The sequence below is a fragment of the Oncorhynchus clarkii genome, chromosome 13 (assembly GCF_045791955.1).
Source record: "Oncorhynchus clarkii lewisi isolate Uvic-CL-2024 chromosome 13, UVic_Ocla_1.0, whole genome shotgun sequence".
Classification (NCBI taxonomy): domain Eukaryota; kingdom Metazoa; phylum Chordata; class Actinopteri; order Salmoniformes; family Salmonidae; genus Oncorhynchus; species Oncorhynchus clarkii.
Genome location: NC_092159.1, coordinates 41111676 through 41135233, shown reverse-complemented (window position 1 = coordinate 41135233; position 23558 = coordinate 41111676). Strand labels below are relative to the sequence as shown.

Here is a 23558-nt window from a genome sequence, read left to right as displayed (position 1 = left end):
TTTACAAAGTTAAATAACTGAAATATAGTAATTGCATAAGTATTCACCCCCTTTGTTTAGGCAAGCCTAAATGAGTTCAAAGTAAAATGTGGCTTAACAAATCACATAACTTATATTGACCCACATTACAGGGTTTGACATGACATGATTTTTGAATGACTAACCCTTCCTCTGTCCCCGATACAGACATCTGTAATGTCCCTCAGGCAAGTATTGAATTTCAAGCACAGATTCAACGACAAAGACCAGGGAGCCTTTCAAAAGACACATAAAGAAGGCCAGTGATTGGTAGATGGATAACAATAACAAATCATACATTGAATATATATATTTAAGCACGGTCAAGTTAATAATTATACTGTGGATGATGTACTAAACCACCCAGACACATCAAAGATGCAGTTGTCCTTCTGAACTGAGCTGCAGGACAGGAAGGATGTCACCATGAGGCCATTAGTGATTTTAAAACAACTACAGCAAACTGGTCTCAGACTAGACGTAACATAGTAAATGTAAATCTGGGACACACCAATTAGTATAATATGTTATGTTTGGCATAGTTACATAATATAGGTTACTTTAAGGCGAACACGAAAGGAGTGTGGTTGTGTACCACAAATGTCTAGCAACGAAAAGGTTGCGTGTCCGAATCTCGTCACGGACAATTTTAACTAATTAGAATATTTGCAACTACTTACTACTTTTGAGCTACTTTGCAATTACTTAGCATGATATCTAACCCTTCCCCTAACCTTAACTATTTTATCTAACCTTAACCCTTTAACCTAACCTTAACCCTAAATCCTAGCTAATGTTAGCCATCTAGCTAAGAGGAGTTTATAAAATGTATTGACTAAGGGTGGTGAATATTTACAGTGCATTTGAAAAGTATTCAGACCCCTTATTCTAAAATTGAATAAAACCTTATTTACTTAAGTATTCAGATACTTTGCTATGAAACTTGAAATTGAGCTCAGGTGCATCCTGTTTCTATTGATCATCCTTGAGATGTTTCTATTGGAGTCTACCTGTGCTAAATTCAATTGGTTGGACATTATTTGGAAAGGCACACACCTGTCTATATAAGGTCCCACAGTTGAAAGTGCATGTCAGAGATTTTCTGTCTGTATTGAATAGTTTATCATCTGGTAAATCTAACAGGAGTGACCTACTATTGGAGGTATTAATGTTATTATGGAGAATTGAGAGAATGGGTGTATTAGTAAGATTCTGCTGGGTCCCGGCACATTCCCATTCAAGTGTGGAAGGGGATGGAATTGTAGACCAGTTAGCTAAAAGAGCTTAGAAATTAGATATAATTGATATTAATGTGCCACTGGGTAGAGGTGAGGTAAAATGTAAGATCAGAGCCATTTTGATAGATGTGTGTCAGAAGAGATGGGACTCTGAGCACAAGGGCCAGCATTTATATGCCCTCCAAAAAAAGGTCGGTGGACCAAGGTTCAAAGGTCAGATTAGGACGGAAGGTGGTGTTTGCTCGATTGCACTTAGGACATTGAACTCGTCATTACATCTGGTTGGCAAGCATATGAATGGTTTGTGTCTGGAGTGTATGGTCGATGAAACAGTGGCGCATGTGTTGTTATATTGTCGTAAGTATGTTGAAGAGAGGGAAAGATTGAAGTGTAGGGTCATTGAGGTTGAACGGGGTTGGAAGGAATTTTGGGGATAGGGGAGGGTCTATTAGAAGTTAGTAGGGCTCTTTTTTATTTTCTCAAAGTAGTGAGTTAAATCAAATCGAATGTTATTTGTCACATGCGCCGAATACAACTTACAGTGAAATGCTTACTTACAAGCCCTTAACCAACAATACAGTTTTTATAAAATACCCCCAAAAAGTAAGAGATAAGAATAACAAATGATTATAGAGCAGCAGTAAATAACAATAGCAGTGCTATATATAGGTGGTACCGGTACAGAGTCAATGTGCGGGGGCACCGGTTAGTTGAGGTAATTGAGGTAATATGTACATATAGGTAGAGCTATTAAAGTGACAGTGAAGAGGCGACTCTGGGATGCTGGCCTTCTAGGCAGAGTGTGCAAAGAAAAAGCCATATCTCAGACTGGCCAATAAAAATAAAATATTTAGATGGGCAAAAGAACACAGACACTGGACAGAGGAACTCTGCCTAGAAGGCCAGCATCCCGGAGTTGCCTCTTCACTGTTGACGTTGAGACTGGTGTTTTGCAGGTACTATTTAATGAAGCTGCCAGTTGAGGACTTGTGAGGCGTCTGTTTCTCAAACTAGACACTTTAATGTAATTGTCCTTGTTTCAATATGCTTTGTGTTGTAGTCACGACAGACAAAGATATATAGTTAAGCAAACTTTACTAGGCATATTGTCAACCCGCACATGAATAAAGTAAGTAACAACTGATTTCCGTTTCCTGTGTAACATCAATATGAGTAACATCAAAATTGCTACATGTTCTCTTTTTTTTATCATGATTTTTTATTTTTTTTTACAAAAGGCAGACTCCACCTAACTTTGGCTTGTAGTCCATGTCTGAAATAAACTGGAAGGTGAACTGAATGTTTGTTTACTGTCTCTGACTGTCCATTAATTCTTATGATTTTTTACCTTCACACAAAGTCTTTCAGGTGTATAGGTCTTCGGATGGCCCTACCAGACCTTGTGTGGGGAGTGTTGATTACATCAGGAGGTGCATGACCTGAGATGTTTTGGATCTTCTTGTTGAGGTCCAACATCCACCTCTATGTTGTGTTCAGCACCCTGCTGGGAGTCAGCTGGTGCTCTGTTTACTGGCTCTGTGCCAGGCTCCTCAACAGTGGGGACATCCTCCTCTATTTCTCTGCTCTTCCTCAGGTGTCGCCTGTTCCTCCTGAAGACTTGTCCCTGTTCTGTCTTCACCTCGTAGGACCTTTGCTCCACAGGTCTGACTACTGTGGCCCTCTGCCACCACTGTTTCTGTCCTGTGAGTGGCTGAGCTCTCACGCTGTCATCTCGTTGCAGCTCTGTGAGATCCTTAGCAGAGGTGTCGTACTACTTTGCCTGTTTCTGCTGTCTTTCTTTGAACTTCTCCAGCTGACAGTTTTCCATCCCCGGTCTCAGAAGATTTTCACTCATTATAAGTAGTGTCTTTGTACGTCTTCTGGCTGTTTTCACTGCCGATTCCACCTTCCCATTACTTTGCGGGTATCCTGGAGACAATGTTTTGTGTGTAAAGTCCCAAGCCTTGCTGAAACTTCAGAACTCGTCTGAAGAGTACTGGGGACTATTGTATGTGTAAAGGATGTCAGGTATCCCATAGTGTGCAAAGTGTGTCTTCAGTTTTCGAATGACCGTTTTCGACTGTGTTCTCCAAATGGTCCACTTCCCAGAAGTTGGAGAGATAATCAACTCTGACATTGTAGTCTCTGTCGTTGAACTGGAACAGGTCAGTACCTATTTTTTCCCCAGGGATGCTTTGGTGCTTCGTGTGGCCGCAACTTTTCTTTCTGCTGCTTCGTACCCCATGCAGTTCAGGTGCCACACTGTGCCATGTATGCTCTCAGCTGTGCATTCATGCCTGGCCAGTAGACACACTCGCAAGCTCTTCTCAGACATCCCTCTGTTCCTATGCGTGAGGAATGGATTCTCTGCATTATCTCAGACCTGAGGGCAGTAGGCACAACGACTCGCTCACCTCTGAAGATAACTCAATTTTGCACACTCAGCTCATTTCTGTTGTGAAAATACATGGCTACTTCCAAGGGTGCATGTCCTTTCTCTTCAGGCCACTCCTGCAGGATCACATTTTTCAGTGTCTGGAGCTCCCGTTCCAGCTCAGTGGCTCTCTGGATGTAATTTAGTCTCTCGCTTGACACAGGGACGTAGTGTTTCATATTGATTGATTCCACTTCGATATCCACAGGGCCTCTGTTGTCTTGTTCTGTGAGGTATGCCTTGCTCAGGGTGTCGGCCAGCACCACACGTTTTCCAAGAAGAGTGACCTCGTAGTTTTGGAGTCTCATGAGCATGCGCTGTAGTCTTTTTGGTGCGCTGAGGAGAGGCTTTGTCATGATGCTCTCTAGAGGCTTGTAATCTGACTGCACTTCCACAGTTTGTCCATATGTGAATTGGTGGAACCTCTCCGTGCCAAACACCACTGCAAGCAGCTCCTTCTCTATCTGTGCATACCCTTTTCCAGTCTCTGTCGGGGCTCTGCTGGCATATGCTATTGGTTGTCCTCCCTGCATCAGGGCTGCTCCTAATCCACTTTTTGAAGCATCACACTGTAGTACGAGCTGCTCTGTGGGGTTGTAGTATTTCAGCACAGGGGTCTGTGCAATGGTATCCCTGATTTTATTGAAAGCCTGTTCATGTCTCTCTGACCACTCCCACAGTGAGTCCTTGTGTGCTAGCTGACGCAGTGGCTCGCAGAGCTCCGTGGCGTGGCTGCAGAACTTGGCTAGGTAATTTACCATGCCTAGGAAGCACTGCACCCCCTGCACATCTGTAGGCCTAGGCATCTGATTGATGGCTGTCACTTTTCCTGGGTCCACTTTCAACTCCTCTGATGTTAGCAGGTGGCCAATGTAGGGTACTTCCTTCAGCCTGAGCTGCAGCTTCTCCGGATTCAGCTTGATATTGAGCTTCCTGCATCTGTCCAGGAGCATTCTCAGGTTTTTGTCATGGTCCAGAGTCTCCGCTTCATCGTTGTCTCCTTCTCCCACAATCAGGATGTCATCTGCAATGATTTTGACTCAAGGAAGACCTTCCATTGCCTGGTTCAACTTCCTCTGAAAGATCTCTGGGGCTGGACTGATTCCCATTGGCAGGCGCAGCCATCTGTAGCGTCACATGGGAGTAGAGAACGCGGTGAGATAGCTGGATTCCTCCTCCAGTTCCACATGCAAAAATATTTTTTTTACATCGCAAACAGAGAACACGCGTGCTCTGTTCGGATCTGGCAGCACGTCTTCAATTACTGGGAAGTGGGTAATGGCTTCTCATTAGCGCCTTGTTGAGAGGTTTCGGATCAATACACACTCTTAGTTTTCCAGACGGTTTCTTCACTACGATCAGGCTGCTAATCCAATCTGTGCTTTTTTTCAACTGCTTTTATCATCCTTCTTTTCTCCAGACCACTGAGCTCCTCTTTGATTGGTTTATATAGTGCTACTGGCACTCTTCTCTTTGGCAGCTGGACGGGCTCCACTCGCTCATCCACTTCCAGCTTCATTTTGCCGGGTAAGCATCCATCTCCCTGGAATACATCAGAGAACTCCTGTTTAATTTGCTATTGAGTCCAGGATCCTGTTTTCTCAATGGCCAGGATGTTGTGATGCTGCACAGTAATCAACTCCATTGCCTGGATAGCCTTACTGCCTAGAATGGGCCTGTGCACATTCTTGTTGACTACGATGAACTCAACTCGGTAGGTTTTCTTATTGTGTGGCGTCAGAGTACTCTTGTTATACATCACCAATACCTGACTGCAGGACTCTAGGTGACTGGCTTTTGTGAGGTTTGCAGGGATAACATTACAACTAGCACCACAATCTAGTTGAAATCTAACTGACTTTTTCTTGACCAGCATGGTTGCAAAGAGAGCTGCATTGGGGTCTGTGGTTTTTTCTCTTGCACCACATTGATGCTCTCTGACTTTGGCCCTAGTGTGATGCAGAGAACATCTTCACCGCTCTCTGAGTCAGCTGACACATTTTCCATTGCCAGGTCTCTGTTTCTCTTGCTGGTCCCTGCCCCTTTGCAAACTGTAGAGAAGTGATTGTTTTTCCACAGGATTGACATTTTTGTCCATATTCAGGGCATATTTCCTTTTTTCTCTTATGTGTCCGTCCACAGTATCTGCATTGTATAATGCTCTGTCCCTCTGTAGGGTCTCCTCTCCCTCTCGGTCTTTCTTTTTGTGTTACTGCATGCACTGCTACAGGGCCCTGCACATTTATGACTTTAGCTCTCTCTCTGGACAGTTCTGCAGCTCTTCCAATATGTATGCATTTCTCTAAACTTAGATTAGTCTCTCTGAGTAAGCGCTCTCTTAAGTCACGGTTATGAAAACTTAGGAAATTAAAGAGGCCTTTCTACTGACTCTGAAAAACGCAAAAAGAAAGATGCCCAGCTCATCTGCGTGAATGTGCCTTAGGCATTCTGCAAGGAGGCATGAGGACTGCAGATGTGAACAGGGCAATAAATTGCAATGTCCGTACTGTGATACGTCTAAGACAGCGCTACAAAGAGACAGGATGGACAGCTGATCGTCCTCGTAGTGGCAGACCACGTGTAACAACACCTGCACAGGATCGGTACATCCTAACATCACACCAGCGGGACAGGTACAGGATGCAACAACAACTGCCCGAGTTACACCAGGAACGCACAATCTCTCCATCAGTGCTCAGACTGTCCGCAATAGACTGAGAGAGGCTGGACTGAGGGCTTGTAGGCCTGTTGTAAGGCAGGTCCTCACCAGACATCACCGGAAACAACATCGCCTATGGGCACAAACCCACTGTCGCTGGACCAGACAGGACTGGCAAAAAGTGCTCTTCACTGAGGAGTCGCGGTTTTGTCTCACCAGGGGTGATGGTCGGATTCGCATTTATCATCAAAGGAATAAGCGCTACACCGAGGCCTGTACTCTGGAGCGGGATCGATTTGGAGGTGGAGGGTCCGTCATGGTCTTTGGCGGTCATCGGGAACTTGCAGCTTGTTGTCATTGCAGGCAATCTCAACGCTGTGCATTACAGGGATGACATCCTCCTCCCTCATGTGGTACCCTTCCTGAAAGCTCATCCTGACGTGACCCTCCAGCATGATAATGCCACCAGCCATACTGCTCGTTCTGTGCGTGATTTCCTGCAAGACAGGAATGTCAGTGTCCTGCCATGGCCAGCGAAGAGCCCGGATCTCAATCCCATTGAGCACGTCTGGGACCTGTTGGATCGGAGGGTGAGGGCTGGGGCCATTCCCCCCAGAAATGTCCGGGAACTTGCAGGTGCCTTGGTGGAAGAGTGGAGAGTAACATCTCACAGCAAGAACTGGCGAATCTGGTGCAGTCCATGAGGAGGAGATACACTGCAGTACTTCATGCAGCTGGTGGCCACACCAGATACTGACTGTTCATTTCTCTTAATCACGTCTGTGAAACTTGTTCAGTTTATGTCTCAGTTGTTGAATCTTGTTATGTTCAAACAAATATTTTCACATGATAAGTTGCTGAAAATAAGCACAGTTGACAGTGAGAGGATGTTTCTTTTTTTGCTGAGTGTATATCCTACCAGATGAGCTAAATAACTTCTATGCTCACTTCGAGGCAAGTAACACTGAAACATGCATGAGAGCATCATCTGGTCCGGATGACTGTTTGATCACGCTCTCCGCAGCCGATGATCTCCAGAGGGTAGTGAGGTCTGCACAACGCATCACCGGGGGCAAACTACCTGCCCTCCAGGACACCTACACCACCCGATGTCACAGGAAGGCCATAAAGATCATCAAGGACATCAACCACCCGAGCCACTGCCTGTTCACCCCGCTATCATCCAGAAGGCGAGGTCAGTACAGGTGCATCAAAGCTGGGACCGAGAGACTGAAAAACAGCTTCTATCTCAAGGCCATCAGACTGTTAAACAGCCACCACTAACACTGAGTGGCTGCTGCCAACACACTGACACTGACTCAACTCCAGCCACTTTAATAATGGGAATTGATGGGAAATGATGTAAATATATCACTAGCCACTTTAAACAATGCTACCTTATATAATGTTACTTACCCTACATTATTCATCTCATATGCATACGTATATACTGTACTCTATATCATTGACTGTATCCTTATGTAATACATGTATCACTAGCCACTTTAAACTATGCCACTTTGTTTACATACTCATCTCATTTGTACATACTGTACTCGATACCATCTACTGTATCTTGCCTGTGCTGCTCTGTACCATCACTCATTCATATATCCTTATGTACATATTCTTTATCCCCTTACACTGTGTACAAGACAGTAGTTTTGGAATTGTTAGTTAGATTACTTGTTATTACTGCATTGTCGGAACTAGAAGCACAAGCATTTCGCTACACTCGCATTAACATCTGCTAACCATGTGTATGTGACAAATAAAATTTGATTTGATTTGATGTGAGTAAGACCTTTAAACAGGTCAACATTCACAGGGGCCTGATGGATTACCAGGATGTGTACTCCGAGCATGCGCTGACCAACTGGCAAGTGTCTTCACTGACATTTTCAACCTCTGAGTCTGTAATACCAACATATTTCAAGCAGACCACCATCGTCCCTGTGCCCAAGAACACTAAGGTTACCTGCCTAAATGTCTACCGACCCGTAGCACTCTGTAGCCATGAAATGCTTTGAAAGGCTGGTCATGGCTCACATCAACACCACTATCCCAGAAACCCTAGACTCACTTCAATTTGCATACCGCACCAACAGATCCACAGGTGATGCAATCTCTATTACACTCCACACTGCACTGCCCTTTCCCACCTGGACAAAAGGAACACCTACAGCTGAAGTCAGAAGTTTACATGCACTTAGTTTGGAGTCATTAAACCTTGTTTTTCAACCACTCCACAAATTTCTTGTTAACAAACTATAGTTTTGGCAAGTCGGTTAGGACATCTACTTTGTGCATGACACAAGTAACAATTGTTTACAGACAGATTATTTCACTCACAATTCACTGTATCACAATTCCAGTGGGTCAGAAGTTATCAAACACTAAGTTGACTGTGCCTTTAAAGAGCTTGGAAAATTCCAGAAAATGTCATGGCTTTAGAAGCTTCTGATAGGCTAATTCACATCATTTGAGTCAATTGGAGGTGTACCTGTGGATGTATTTCAAAGCCTACCTTCAAACTCAGTGCCTCTTTGCTTGACATCATGGGAAAATCAAAAGAAATCAGCCAAGACCTCAGAAAAAAAATTGTAGACCTCCACAAGTCTGGTTCATCTTTGGGAGCAATTTTCAAACGCCTGAAGGTACTACGTTCATCTGTACAAACAATAGTACGCAAGTATAAACACCATGGGACCACACAGCCATCATACCGCTCAGGAAGGAGACACATTATGTCTCCTAGAGATTAACGTACTTGCAAAAATTGCAAATCTATTCCAGAACAACAGCAAAGGACCTTGTGAAGATGCTGGAGGAAACAGGTACAAAAGTATCTATATCCACAGTAAAACGAGTCCTATATCGACATAACTTAAAAGGCGGCTCAGCAAGGAAGTAGCCACTGCTCCAAAGCCGCCATAAAAAAAATCCAGACTACGGTTTGCAACTGCACATGGGGACAAAGATAGTACTTTTTGGAGAAATGTCCTCTGGTCTGATGAAACAAAAATAGATCTGTTTGGCCATAATGACCATCGTTATGTTTGGAGGAAAAAGGGGGAGGCCTGCAAGCTGAAGAACACCATCCCAACCATGAAGCACGAGGGTGAGAGCATCTTGTTGTGGGGGTGCTTTGCTGCAAGAGGGAATGGTGCACTTCACAAAATAGATGGCATCATGAGGTAGGAAAATTACGTGGAAATATTGAAGCAACATATCAAGACATCAGTCAGGAAGTTAAAGCTTGGTCGCAAATGGGGCTTCCAAATGGACAATGACCCCAAGCATACTTCCAAAGTTCTGGCAAAATGGCTTAAGGACAACAAAGTCAAGGTATTGGAGTGGCCATCACAAGGCCCTGACCTCAATCCTATTGAAAATTTGTGGGCATTATTGAAAAAGCGTGTGAGCAAGGAGGCCTACAAACCTGACACAGTTACACCAGCTCTGTCAGGAGGAATGGGACAAAATTCACCCAACTTATTGTGGGAAGCTTGTGGAAGGCTACCTGAAATGTTTAACAACCCAAGTTAAACAATTTAAAGGTAATGCTACCAAATAGTAATTGAGTGTATGTAAACTTCTGACAAACTGGGAATGTGATGAAAGAAATAAAAGCTGAAATAAATCATTCTCTCTACTATTATTCTGACATTTCACATTCTTCAAATAAAGTGGTGATTCTAACTGACCTAGACAGGAAATTTTTTACTAGGATTAAAACTGAGTTTAAATGTATTTGGCTAAAATGTATGTAAACTTCCGACTTCAACTGAATGGGAGAATGCTATTCATATTCATTCATTGACTACAGCTCAGCGTTCAACACCATAGTGACCTCAAAGCTCATCACTAAGCTAAGGACTCTGGGACAAAACACCTCTCTCTGCAACAGGATCCTAGACTTCCTGACGGGCTTCCCTCAGGTGGTAAGGGTAGGTAACAACACATCCACCACGCTGATCCTCAACACAGGGGCCCATCAGGAGTGCGTGCTCAGTCCCCTCCTATACTCCCTGTTTACTCATGACTGCATGGCAAGGCCCGACTCCAACACCATCATTAAGTTTGTTGATGACACAACAGTGGTAGGCCTGATCACCGAAAACGATGAGACAGTCTTTAGGGAGGTCAGAGACCTGACTGTGTGGTGCAAGGACATCAACCTCTCCCTCAATGTAATCAAGACAAAGGAGATGATTGTGGAGTACAGGAAAAGGAGGACCGAGCACGTCCCCATTCTCATCGACAGGGCTGTAGTGGAGCCCATCAAGACAGTCGTGAAGAGGGCACAACAAAACCTATTCCCCCTCAGGAGACTGAAAAGATTTGGCATGGGTCCTCAGAACCTCAAAAGGTTGTAGAGCTGCACCATCGAGAGCATCCTGACGGGTTGCATCACTGCCTGGTATGGCAACTGCTCAGCCTCCGACCGCAAGGCACTACAAAGGGTAGTGCGTATGGCCCAGTACATTACCAAGGCCAAGCTTCCTGCCATCCAGGACCTCTATACCAGGCGGTGTCAGAGGAAGGTCAAAGACTCCAGCCACCCTAGTCATAGACTGTTCTCTCTGCTTCCGCATGGCAAGCGGTACCGGAGCGCCAAGTCTAGGTCCAAGAGGCTTCTAAAAATGTATACCTCCAAGCCATAAGACTTCTGAACAGCTGCACTGCTGCTACCATCAATTATTATCTATACATAGCCACTTTAATAACCCTACCTGCATGTACATAATTACCTCAATTACCTTGACACCGTTACCCCCGCACATTGACGCTGAACCGGTACAGCCCCGCTATTGTTATTTACTGCTGCTCTTTAATAATTTGTTTTTCTTTTCTTATCTCTTACTTTTTTTTAGGTATCTTCTTAAAACTGCATTGTTGGTTAAGGGCTTGTAAGTAAGCATTTCACCTGTCGTATTCGGCGGATGTGACAAATACAATTTGATTTAATTATCAATTAGCCTTTTAAACTGATAAACTTGGATTAGCTAACACAACGTGCCATTGGAACACAGGAGTGATGGTTGCTGATAATGGGCCGCTACATCTATGTAGATATTCCATTAAAAATCAGCTACAATAGTCACTTACAACATTAACAATGTCTACGCTGTATTTCTGATCAATTTAATGTTATTTTAAATGGACACATTTTTTTTTGCTTTTCTTTCAAAAACAAGGACATTTCTAAGTGACCCTAAACTTTTGAACGGTAGTGTATATTTGTTTTTCATTCATCTGTAAATGTTATAATTTGTCTTCCACATTATTTTATGTAGAGAATAGGCAAAAAAACAAATCCATTTTAATCCCACTTTTTAATACAATTAATGTGAAGAAATCCAAGGAGGGTGTAGAGACTTTCTATAGGCACTGTATATCACAAGAGTCGCATTCCCCTGCTCAGATATGGCATGCATCAACCAATGGTGTTGTCTGACAGATTGCTGCAACATACACTACATGACCAAAAGTATGTGCACACCTGCTCGTCAAACATCTCATTCCAAAATCATGGGCATTAATATGGAGTTGGTCCCCCCATTAGCTGCTATAACAGCCTCTTCTCTTCTGTGGAGGCTTTCCACTAGATGTTGGAACATTGCTGCGGGGACTTGCTTCCATTCAGGTTAGGCCTGGCTCGCAGTCGGCGTTCACAATTCATTCCAAAGGTGTTTGATGGGGTTGAGGTCAGGGCTCTGTTCAGGTCAGTCAAGTTCTTTCACACCTATCTCGACAAACCATGGACCTCGCTTTGTGCACGGGGCAATGTCATGCTGAAACAGGGAAGGGCCTTCCCCAAACTGTTGCCACAAAATCAGAAGCAAAAAATCGCCTAGAATGTCATTGTATGCTTTAGCGTTAAGATTTTCCTTCACTAGAACTAAGGGGCCCAACCTTAACCATGAAAACAGCCACAGACAATTATTCCTCCTTCACCAAGATTTAGTTGGCACTATGTAGTCGGGCAGTTAGTGTTCTCCTGGGATCCACCAAGCCCAGATTTGTCAGTCGGACTCTTAGGTGGTGAAGAGTAATTCATCACTCCAGAGAACGCGTTTCCACTGCTCCAGAGTCCAATGGCGGCGAGCTTTACACCACTCCAACCGACGCTTGGCATCGTGCATAGTGATCTTAGGCTTGTGTGCGGCTGCTCGGCCATGGAAACCCATTTCATGAAGCTCCCGGCGAACAGTTCCGGTGCTGACGTTGCTTTTTGGAACTTGGTAGTGAGCGTTGCAGGCCAGGATAGATTATTTTTTACACGCTATGTGCTTCAGCACTCGTTGATCCCATTCTGTGAGCTTGTGTGGCCTACCACTTTGGGGCTGAGCTGTTGTTGCTCCTAGATGTTTCCACTTCACAATAACAGCACTTACAGTTGACCGGGGCAGCTCTAGCAGGGCAGAAATTTTACTAACTGACTTGCTGGAAACGTGGCAGCCTATAACAGTGCCACGTTGACAGTCACAGAGCTCTTTAGTAAGGCCATTCTACTGCCAATGTTTACCTATGTAGATTACATGGCTGTGTGCTCGATTTTACACACCTGTCAGCAACGGGTGTGGCTGAAATAGTCAAATACACTCATTTGAAGGCGTGTCCAAACTTTTGTGTATATATAGTGTGTGGTTAGCTGACACATAAAATACCTATCCAGGAATTGTAAGATCTGGCATGCATCTGCAATGTAGTCAGGCAGGAACTCGACTATTCGTCATCCCACAAACCATGCTATTCTTCATACCACATGCAACCACATGAAACTTTGTGAAAGTTCTTCCATTTTAGACTTCATGACAACTAAGCACATTGCATAGAATGTCAACCTACATTTTTTAGGCTGCTACATTAATGAACAAGTACAAAATCAATTCTTGCAACAAGAAATCAAGATTTTATTTTGGTTGGTCAGCATCTTCCAAAACCAACAGGCATAAATGCAACAAATTATGGAAATAATGAAAAAGACCTACATGAACATAATTTGTGAATGGACGCAGAATTCCATTTCAAACATTCCAATCTTCAGACGTATGAATCGTATAAAACAAAAAGGAGACGTCATAAGAACCTTTCTTAAAAACTCCTACAAAACAAGCCTTTTAAGTCACCTTTTGACCTAAGAGCTAGTCTGATAGTGTCTACCCATGCTTTGGCTTCTCTGAACAGGTCATCAATCCATTTCATGACAAGCAATCTTTGTGACGCGTCAATGATTGCTACGTTTACGTAAAAGGCAATGGTGCATCTCTTTATCTGTGATAAAAGGAACACAGCTCTGATCATTTGGAACACATGGCCAACTTTGTACTTTCCATTAAAATCAAGCTGTGATCTGCATCTCTCCTCTTAATGGTAGACTAGAGCCTCCCAAAGGCTAACCTGAACCTGTACCTCTTTTACTTAACACTGCAAAATATATTGCATCCCAACATAATCATGGTCATCAAATCATTACTTTATGTCTTTAAGCAGAAAACTATATTTGCCAAAGTCATTGTCATTTGGGGCTATAAGATGGTCTTTTCTTGCTTTGGCCAGTTTCATCAAAAGGAACTCCCTGCGCTCCGTCCATTCCTTTAGTTCCTCGTTTCCATGAGCCAGTTTACACAACTCCTCCTCTGTGCAAGTGCCTTTAAGGTATCTGTGGAAATGGGTGCAGTACCAGAAATGTCAGTCACCAATAACACCATTTCCAGTAACCAAATTAGGCACCAGTGACCTAAATAAACGTTGAACAAGCATAGAAACCTTACCTCTCGCAAACTCTAAAGGTGCCAGTCGGGAAGCGATACTGCCAGCAGTTCTGATCGTCCTCAGAGTTAAACACTTTCTCTCTGTGTTTTTCTGAGGTGATGTGCTGCTGCCACTGCCGGTCACTGTTGCAGTTCTTACCACAAAGCCAACAGTGGTTGCCAGCCTAGCATAACAGATATCATCAAGATGATATTAGCATGTTGATGGTTTGTGGTCACTTACAGCATGTTGACGGTCATATAACCATCTGGCCGTGGTTAAAACAGAGATTGCTTACCACCTCCTCAGCATAGTCTGTGGGCATGTGGATCTGCTTCCCGTTCTCCTTGATGGCGCTGTTGGAGGCCTCCTCGCTCCAGCCAGGCTTCTGAGACTGCAGCCAGTGCTCATACAGCTGCTCCATGTCAGGAACTAAATGGACACACACAGTTTAGTATCTGATTAAGTTTGTATTACTCATCATAATACATTTATTGTACATCACACAGGCATGAACTGCTGTACAAATACTACAGTCCATCTGTAACATGAACTCACTGTTGTTCTCTTTCATGTATGTCCACAGGTCCCTTTCCTCTGTGCTGTGTGCAAATGTGCAGTTTCCGATGTACTGGCACTTTTTGCCAGTAGACACGTGCATACAAATCTGTAAGGGAAACACACACACACAAATCATAAGCACTTTACACGAGGACAAAACATGATCCTCTCTGGGAGACTCCCATACGAGTCAGCTGAGTATGTGGTCAGACCAGTTGCTCTGGGAGCATTTGCAACCCTCCTAGTCCTACCTCAAACTGAGACGGGATGGGCTTCTTTGTTGGGAGAGGGCGGATCGTTGTCCACTTCTTGCGTTCGATGGAACTCACCAGCACCACTCGTTTGTCTTTTGACCACCTGCAACACAGGTCAGATGAAATTCACTATGCTGACCAGGCTATATTATTCAAATTGTCCTGAAATGGTTTCAGGGGAGAGAACTACTCACGAATGCCTGGCTTTGGCAGTGCAGTACTTCTTGTTCTTGTCTGCCTCACTAACTTGGCCGTTTCGCCAACACTGCCCACACACAAACTGCATCTTCAGATTTGGGGGTCCAAACCTCTTCAGTGGTGTGGTGAATTGCTGGAAGGACACAAAATAAATGGTTTGTGTCAGGTCATGTGGAAAATCTGCAGTCAAATGAACATTAGAAATACATTTAGGAAATAAAGCATGTTCTGAATATAGTGTTGTGTACAATGACTGTTTACCAGGGATCCTTGGGAGCCTGCCTCCATGTTCCAAAACTTACTGGCCTCGTGGACTATATTTTCAGGAGTGATGCCTATATGATCATAAACAGATTGCAAAGAGTTTTAAGAGGGATGTTCACTTAGAAAACCCACAACATTTACAAGAAGGTCCTTAAAAAAAGAAGAAACTATTTCTGGCTGTATGTAATAACACAAAAACAATGTTCTGGGCTAATAATGTAAGAAATAACACACACAAGAACAAAATACTGAAAAGTTGCTTAGGAGCTAGAAGCAGAGCTGCCGTGTCCATGAGCTACGGCTGTGAGATACTGCTGTGAGCTACGGCACCATCTTACAACTGGGAAAAGTCATCTTGATGAATTACCAATAACATTCTTTGATTAGATGCTATTTGAAGGCACCTTTAATAGGTGGTAAGGGCTTACCTAGCTGGTGCTGCATCATCCACACCTTCAGCTCGATCAGGCTGTGGGCATAGAAGCACTCGTCTTCCCGCACGCAGCCGTAGCGCACCTCATGCCGACAGATGTCCATTTGGTTCTGCGGACTGTACGGACGGATTTTGGAGTAGCGCACAGTGTTCTCCCTCAGAATGTGGACCAGGCACCTGAAAAGCACAACAATTCATATCATGTTCACAACCCACTGTGCAGAGCATAGAATCATGTTACAATATACACTAGTGGGCTTAACGCAACAAAAAAACTGTAGTTGCCAAAACTCAAAAAACACACCTACATTCTTCACAAAATTAAGATTCAGAGAAAAAGTCTGTTTGAATTCACATGCAGTTATGCCACAAAACTATACACAATGTTTAGTCGAATGTGTGTTTCCAAAATGAACATTCTTACAGTATAAAAAAGTTTTTAATTACAAAAGGAACCAGAGCGGTCAGCCACAAACCATCACTTACAAAGTAGAGCGCTGCTTAATTCACTTAAAAACCTCTGCATCTCTCAGCATGTGTAAACAAGTGAAATGGCTTACTTCTGATCTTCAAAGGCATGTTTTGTCACAGGGTGAGAGCAAAGAGATGGGTTGTCCTTATTGGTTTTGCTGATTATTCTGGGTTTGTGATCAAAACACACCTGGAGATCAGACCAGATACATTAGAGGGATGAAGAACTCTTACAGGACACTACACACAGTACAGGTTTTAATAAAGGGCACAGCTCCCACTCATAAAACTGACGCTGAAGGTTATACCAGAGGCAGTAATGTGACAGTCAACGTTAGTGTTGTATTAGGGTTATTCCACAGTAACAGAATGACCGCAAAAACAACAAACCGGAATTCTGTTACCAAACTTTGTAACTGCACTGGTCTTCAAGTAAGTGGAAATTGGTAAAAAGTTGTTCTAGTGCATAGATTTGTATGGTTTAACTTGGCAACAATTGTTTTTTTGTTTGGCATACTTTTAAAACAGAAAAAAAATCGTAGTCTCAGCATCATTGTTACCGTGGAATTCTATTGCTTGTGAGAAGAATGAGGACACAAGATGTGGTTAAAGTCAGGTTATATCAGCGGAACATCAAGTCAAGCATTCTCTCTATAACACAGTGGTGCTCCACTCCAGTCAGATGTCCTCAGTCCTGCTGGTTTTCATTTCTCCCTGACACTTAATATCATTTTGATTGTATAGAGTCCACACACTATTATTCTGGGCTGATTAAAAGGCAAAACCAAGCATCCACTGCAGCACTCAAGAACCAGAGTTGTGCACCCTTGCTGCTCTAGCACAACAATGGCAATGCAATAAGACAGACGTATCAATGAAGACACCCCATTACAGAAGGAACATATCACTTTTTTCCCCCCTCCCATTAAAACGCCCAACTTACCCCGCAGAGGAACATGAATATCCCGTGATGCTCCTGTAGGATCTTCGGGACAGTCAGATTGATCTTACTGGTGGGTCCAAATGGATCAAAGAGAAAGTCTCTGCAGATGAAGCCTTTGCGCTCCAGGGACCAAACATCAATCTCCTCTTGGCAGTAGGCAAATGTGCAGTGACCAGGGTACCTGCACCCCTCTCCAATGGCAACATCTACAAGGTCATCGTTTTAGTTAATACATCTCCATAGGCAGCTGAACACTGGCACAGACGGACCATGAAGCACATTGGAGTAGTAGTATTGGAGTAGTAGTAGTATTATTATAGTAGTAGTATTTTCAAGGCTTACCTTTGCAGATGTAGTATGGTCCAACATACTGGGATTTTGTCGGTCTGGGTCTGATCAGCTTCCATGACTTGTCTTGTTGATTTTTTATCCTTCCAAGTAATATGTCCTTCTTGCATTTGTGCTCTTCGGTATAGAGTGTGAAATCCAACACTCCAAGTCCTAGTGATAGGATATCAACATGAGCTTTCACATACAATAATGATCATGTCCCATACATCAACCCAGTTTCATACTCTTAGATGTCGCACAATAAGCAAAATAGATTGATTCATATACAGTGAACAAAAATATAAAACGCAACATGTAAAGTGTTGGTCCCATGTTTCATGAGCTGAAATAAACCCCTGCCCAGTCATGTGAAATCCATAGATTAGGGCCTAAATCATTTATTTCCATTGACTGATTTCCTTGAATGAACTGTAACTCAGTAAAATCTTTGAAATTGTTGCATGTTACGTTTATATTACATAAAGCATGTTCTTACCAGTTTTGACATAGCAGTTTGAGCATGCCTGTTTGAATTCATGAGTATCAGCCAGGGGATTTTTGGCCAGATCCACAATTGCAGGGAGGGGGGTTACATCTGGCATCCCCAGGGCCATTCCCATTGGCTTATCATGGTCAGTCAACTGGAGGGGAAACAAATGTCAATATCAATATCAACAAACGATATATGAACGCAAGGTACTGTTGTGAAAATATCAGTGGGACATGAAGACTAGACAAGCTAGACTCACCTGCATGAATGGATGCTGACTATATCCTAGATTTCAGGGGGAGAGAAAAATAAAAATCAGAGACAACATTGACAAAAAGTTTATGAAAAGTAAATAACGAAAAAATCTAATTTCAGTTGATTGGTTTGTCAAAATCCAAATTTGTTAGCCATTGAGATTCCACTATCCAATAAGAAGTTATTTACATTTTAGTCTTTTAGCACACTCTTATCCAGAGCGACTTACAGGAGCAATTATGGTTAAGTGCCTTGCTCAAGGGCATATGGACAGATTTTTCACCTAGTCATCTCGGGATTCGAACCAGCTTACTGGTTACTGGCTCTCAAGAGCTAGGCTACGTGCCGCCCCAAATATAAGATATAAGGATAGTAACAAATGTTCAACACATTCGAGAGGTATTACCGTTAAACTGGCTGTATGCAACTCCTTGCATACCTGTCTGAGGTTCTGACATGGAGAGACTGTCCAGTGAGTCCAATGGAGAGGAGACCCCGAAGGTGTCCAGACCTAAAGAGTACCCGCTGGCTTGTGACTTGTGGTAGGGAGGAGGCAGAGTCACTGTGCACTGTGATGCCACATGCATAAAGGGGTTCATGTGAGATGGCATAAGGAAAGGACTAGGCATGGAATTTGAAGGGGCACTGGTTGGAAAAGGGATAGGGCCCTTCATGGTGGGGATGATCTAGAGGAGAGAGAACAATACACTCTACATTAGATATTGCTTTAACATGATAGTGAAAAGGCCAAATTTAAAACAAAAACAGATAAAGAACTATAATTGAATGTGCAAAAAAACAACAACCCAAAAAACAACATTTTTCCTACATTAGCAGCAATCTCCCATGAACCTACCATGGGAGATTCTGTGGGCCCGGGGCCAGCTTGGTCCAGCAGATCATCCAGGTCATCTCCAATAATTTCCGCATCGAAGTCCGGGCGAGACTTTTGCATTGGCAAATGGTAAGACTGGGTAGGGCTGGCTCTGGCACCATTGACCAACGTAGGCATAGGCATGGAAATGGGAATAGGCAGGGGCACCAGAACATGAATGGGTTCTGGGGTGTGAACCTCAACAGGTGAGACCGAAGGGATGATGCTGACAGGGGGGGACTCAGCTTCTATTCTCTCATTCCGAGGGGGGTGCACCTTCATGGCGGCCAATGGGTCTAGGTTCGGGGGGGCTGGGTCTGGACCATCAGTTTCCTGAGTGGGCTGATTCACTTCTACAACACAGATGGGAATTTGGAAAGTGCAAACATATTAGAGTATTTCTGTCTGTGATAAAGCCCTTTTGTGGGTAAAATATTCACTCATTGGCTGGGTCTGGCTCCCCAGTGGGTGGGCCTAGTGGGCATATGCCCTCCCAGACCCATCCATGGCCGCACCCCTGGCCAGTCATGTGAAATCCATAGATTAGGGCCATAGATTGAAATTGTTGTACGATGCGTTTATATTTTTGTTCAGTATACATTGTTACAGTTGTTGGTTAGCTAGCTAGGAAATTTTCACCATATCAGCATAGACATGACAGTCAAAACAAGACATGGTATCAATAACAATATACAGCGAGTTGAAGCGAGCTTACTACAATTCCACACATGGCAGCTTCTTGTCATTGTTACTAGCCATCTGACCGTTCAGAATCATAACAACGCACCCCTTCCAGCCACGACAATGCACGTGCATCATTTACGTGATGTCAGCCAACCCATCTATTGGTCTATTAACTAATTTAGCAAGGCAGTCCAAAATTCCATCCCACCAAAACAGGCTGAAATTTCAGGCAGCCTTTTCAAACAGCTCTTACACTAAAAGGGCATTATAATTTTCACAAATAATTTTACAGTATTATTCCAACCTCATGGTAGAAATATACACCGAGTAAACCAAACATTTGGAAAACCGTCCTAATATGGAGTTGCGCACCTCCCCTTTTGTCTTTAGAACAGCCTCAAATCGTCAGGGCATGGACTCTAAAAGGTGTCGAAAGCATTCCACAGGGATGCTGGCCCATGTTGACTCCAAGGCGTCCCACAGTTGTGTCAAGTTGGCCGAATGTCCTTTGGGTGGTGGACCATTCTTGATACACACGGGAAACTATTGAGCGTGAAAGATCCAGCAGCGTTGCAGTTCTTCACACAAACCGGTGAGCCTGGCACCTACTACCATACCCTGTTCAAAGGGACTTAAATATTTTGTCTTTTCCATTCACCCTCTGAATGCACACATTCACAATCCATGTCTCAATCATCTCAAGGCTTAAAAACAGTGGCGGCTGCTGAGGGGAGGACGGCTCATAACGGCTGGAAAGGCGCTAATGGAATGGGATCAAACACATATCAAACATGGTTTCTACCATTCTACTCAGTGTATACAAAACACAAGTAAATTACTCAAACTAAATCACAGAATGTCTTACCAATTTCTATATCTTCCACAGATGTAGATCCATGAGACTGAAACAAATAAAAATAATTATCTTAACACCTTTACTTGCTGGTACACCACGTTCACTTGGTGCAAGTAATCTGTCTTGTGTGGGAATTCCCACAAAGACATGGAACTCCCTTTACCTTGTCATTGGATGCACCTGAATAGCTTGATCCAGGTAAAACATTTAAGGCAGGCTGTTGAAAGAAATGTCTCAAGGTTAGATACTAAGCCACATACTGAAGTAGCCCATGTGCCATTATTCATACTCCACACAGTACACCCTCACCTTACTCCTGACATAGGCTTTACGGATTTTCAATCCCAACATTTTGGCCAGGTCCTGAGTCAATCGTATGACATTGGGATCCTGAAAAAAACGATCACATATTGACAATAAGGATTATGAACTTAGGACAATAAAAGGAACAATCTACAACAAAAAATGTACTTTTGTATTTTCTCTGCGGTCTCACCTGAGGCACTGCAAGGGAGCACTTCGCTACAGCCTCATAGGCCTCTTTATGCCTGCCCAGCTCTTTCAAGGCTCTGGCTTTCCTATAAAGAGCTCTATGGTTTCCCTCATTCAATTGAAGAGCTTTCTCACAGTCTACTAGAGCTTCATCATGCAGACCCTAAAATAAAATTCCCAAATTATACCACTTTTTGAACAGAGAATAAATAATACTTCATTCATAAATGTAAGACAAAACACACCACTTTCTTAAACCTGACTTACCGGTACTATGTTCAAGTAAGCAGCAGCTCGATTGGCATACAGCTTTTCCAACGTTCCAGTAGGTACACTGATATCTTCCGAATCTGCATATTCTGCTATGCTCAAGGCCTCAGTGTACATTTCTATAGACCGCATCCATTCCCCTTCATTGAACACGTCATTTCCTTCACCAAACAGATTCCTCACAAGGTCCTGAATGAACACCTGAAAAAACAAATTCAACTTCTAAATACCAAAATAAGAGGTTCATATGCCATTAATGTAGGTGCTGCCATTTGGGTTGATTGCATAATCACCTCATATCGTTCCTGAGTCCCAGGATAGGGCAGAGTTGACCTAGAAACAAACAAGTTCAAACTTAGAGCTCCTTTTCCAAAATAATACAATTTCAATATTACTCACATTGAGGCACAAGATCCAGAAATAGCTCAACAACATCTGACTTGTTGTACAGTTCCAGGCAGTTACCACTATGCAAACACTTAGTCTGTCTCCTGCAAAAACGTATTGTTATTCTCTTCCCCCAAGACCAGCCCTTGGTGGCTGACAACAGCTCTGTAGCCTGATTTCCCTATGCGCTCAACCAATCAGCATTCCCTAGGTACACTGACTTGGACTGGGTAGTCCTGATCATACTCACTGGATGAACTGCAGCCCATTCTCAATATCCTGCCAGCGACTGCTTCGGTCCTGACACAGGGTTGACATGTTCACCTGTTTCTTTAGGTCCTGGTCTCTGTCAACACAATATGTCATTTTAAAAGTTAGTTAGCTTGCTACTTAACATGTATAGGCCTACTCGAGGGTATAATTGTATCATTGTCAAAACCGTTTTTTGTCGTAGGCCTTGCATACAGTAAGAATACGTCCAAACATACGTTCATTAAGTTACTCACTCATTAACTACTCAAATAAAGACGAGACAATTCACATCGTGAATTTGTATAACGTTAAACAGGTGAAAATTACTTTTCAGGCTTCATGTGCTCCTGACTCAACAAAGCATGCGAAAGCCTCAAAAACCCCATAGCTTTAAAATTCGTCATGCCTTGAACTTCCTGTATGTCGTCTTCACGAGCTAGTTAGTTCAAAGTAATCGGTCAATATTTCGAGAAGATAAAAACCTAACTAGCTAAAGTGAGTCTGCTTACGACTGACAACGAGTCTGGCTATACAAATCTACAGTACAGTAGTTGGGAGAGTTGATCCTGGACGAACGTTATAAAGTGTACATTATCACAAGTTAGCCCCATAACGTCAGAGGAAATGTTCGATACCCACTGACATATGTAGCTAGCTAGTTAGCGTCTAGGTCGAACAAATACCTCAACCTAGGTAGGCTATCTTAACTAAATTAGACTAACCGATCTGGCACGAGAAAGATATTGATATTCTAAACACAAACAGTATGTAATGTGATTGCTAGATAGCCATGGCTATAGAGTTTACAGTTACATGCTTGTCAAAGATAACGTTCACTAGTAGAGTACCTGTACATTTTTCTACAGTAACGTTAGCTAGCTTCCTAGCAAGCTAGTTATCAATATGTCGGGCGGGAGATGCAAGAGAGCTAGCTACAGTACACGACTGTTAGCGGTGTAGCTAGCAGCTAGATAGCAAACTAGCTAGTTAGCCATCTTACAAATAATGACATTTAAAATATGCTCACCCTTAAGAAATGTGTAAATGTAAAAAAGTCCACACCTAAATGAGTACAGCTTAAGATGTATGACTTGTTCCCTGGCCAGCATCAGTGATTTCTTTAGTGTTGGGGACACGAATCATGATGTGGCCTGATCTCTGGCCTGACGTTTTTCATGTTTGCTAGATTCCATACTTATTCGAGGAAACAGGGCCCCCTGTTGACCACAAACTGTGTTCTGACTTTTTACTTTAGTAAACTATGAAATTACAGTGCTATCTATGTACATGATGAGATCTTGAAATGTCAACAAATAAATATAATTCATATTCATTATTAACGGAAATATAGCATTATATACAACCTTTTGACACAGTTGACTTGCTGGGTCTTTATGATCATGTTTTCTGTGAGGAATTGCATGCAATAAGGCT

General features: G+C 43.1%; 1 protein-coding gene across 6 annotated transcripts; it reads right to left on the bottom strand.

The window, feature by feature from the left end:
- Window positions 1-13248: 13248 nt before the first annotated feature.
- LOC139364723 (zinc finger CCCH-type containing 7A) lies at window positions 13249-23350 on the bottom strand. Of its 6 annotated transcripts, none has more exons than XM_071101724.1 (23): window positions 23187-23350; window positions 22123-22218; window positions 21779-21818; window positions 21483-21686; window positions 21220-21378; window positions 21033-21113; window positions 20887-20940; window positions 20733-20769; window positions 19166-19536; window positions 18749-18995; window positions 18314-18339; window positions 18061-18205; window positions 17577-17735; window positions 17235-17440; window positions 16381-16481; window positions 15816-15997; window positions 15385-15458; window positions 15120-15256; window positions 14923-15028; window positions 14669-14777; window positions 14409-14542; window positions 14131-14294; window positions 13249-14018 (listed from the first exon to the last, which is right to left on the bottom strand). In XM_071101724.1, exons 1-23 carry the CDS (start codon window positions 23231-23233, stop codon window positions 13829-13831), a joined length of 3069 nt encoding a protein of 1022 aa, XP_070957825.1. In that variant the 5' UTR covers window positions 23234-23350; the 3' UTR covers window positions 13249-13828. The 6 variants fall into 6 exon arrangements, with proteins under 6 accessions (XP_070957825.1, XP_070957827.1, XP_070957829.1 ...); XM_071101726.1 differs by having other exon boundaries at window positions 18716-18995; window positions 23152-23332; XM_071101728.1 differs by having other exon boundaries at window positions 23152-23321.
- Between the last annotated feature and the right edge of the window lie 208 nt (window positions 23351-23558).

Excerpts from the sequence above, each read along its gene's own strand:
- LOC139364723 (XM_071101725.1), bottom strand. The coding sequence starts at position 22,510 with ATGGGGTTTTTGAGGCTTTCGCATGCTTTGTTGAGTCAGGAGCACATG. Across the intron at positions 16,482-17,234 it reads TATTCATGTTCCTCTGCGGG|GTGTGTTTTGATCACAAACC; the intron begins GTAAGTTGGGCG and ends TCTGATCTCCAG. Across the intron at positions 15,998-16,380 it reads CATGCCTTTGAAGATCAGAA|GTGCCTGGTCCACATTCTGA; the intron begins GTAAGCCATTTC and ends TGTGCTTTTCAG.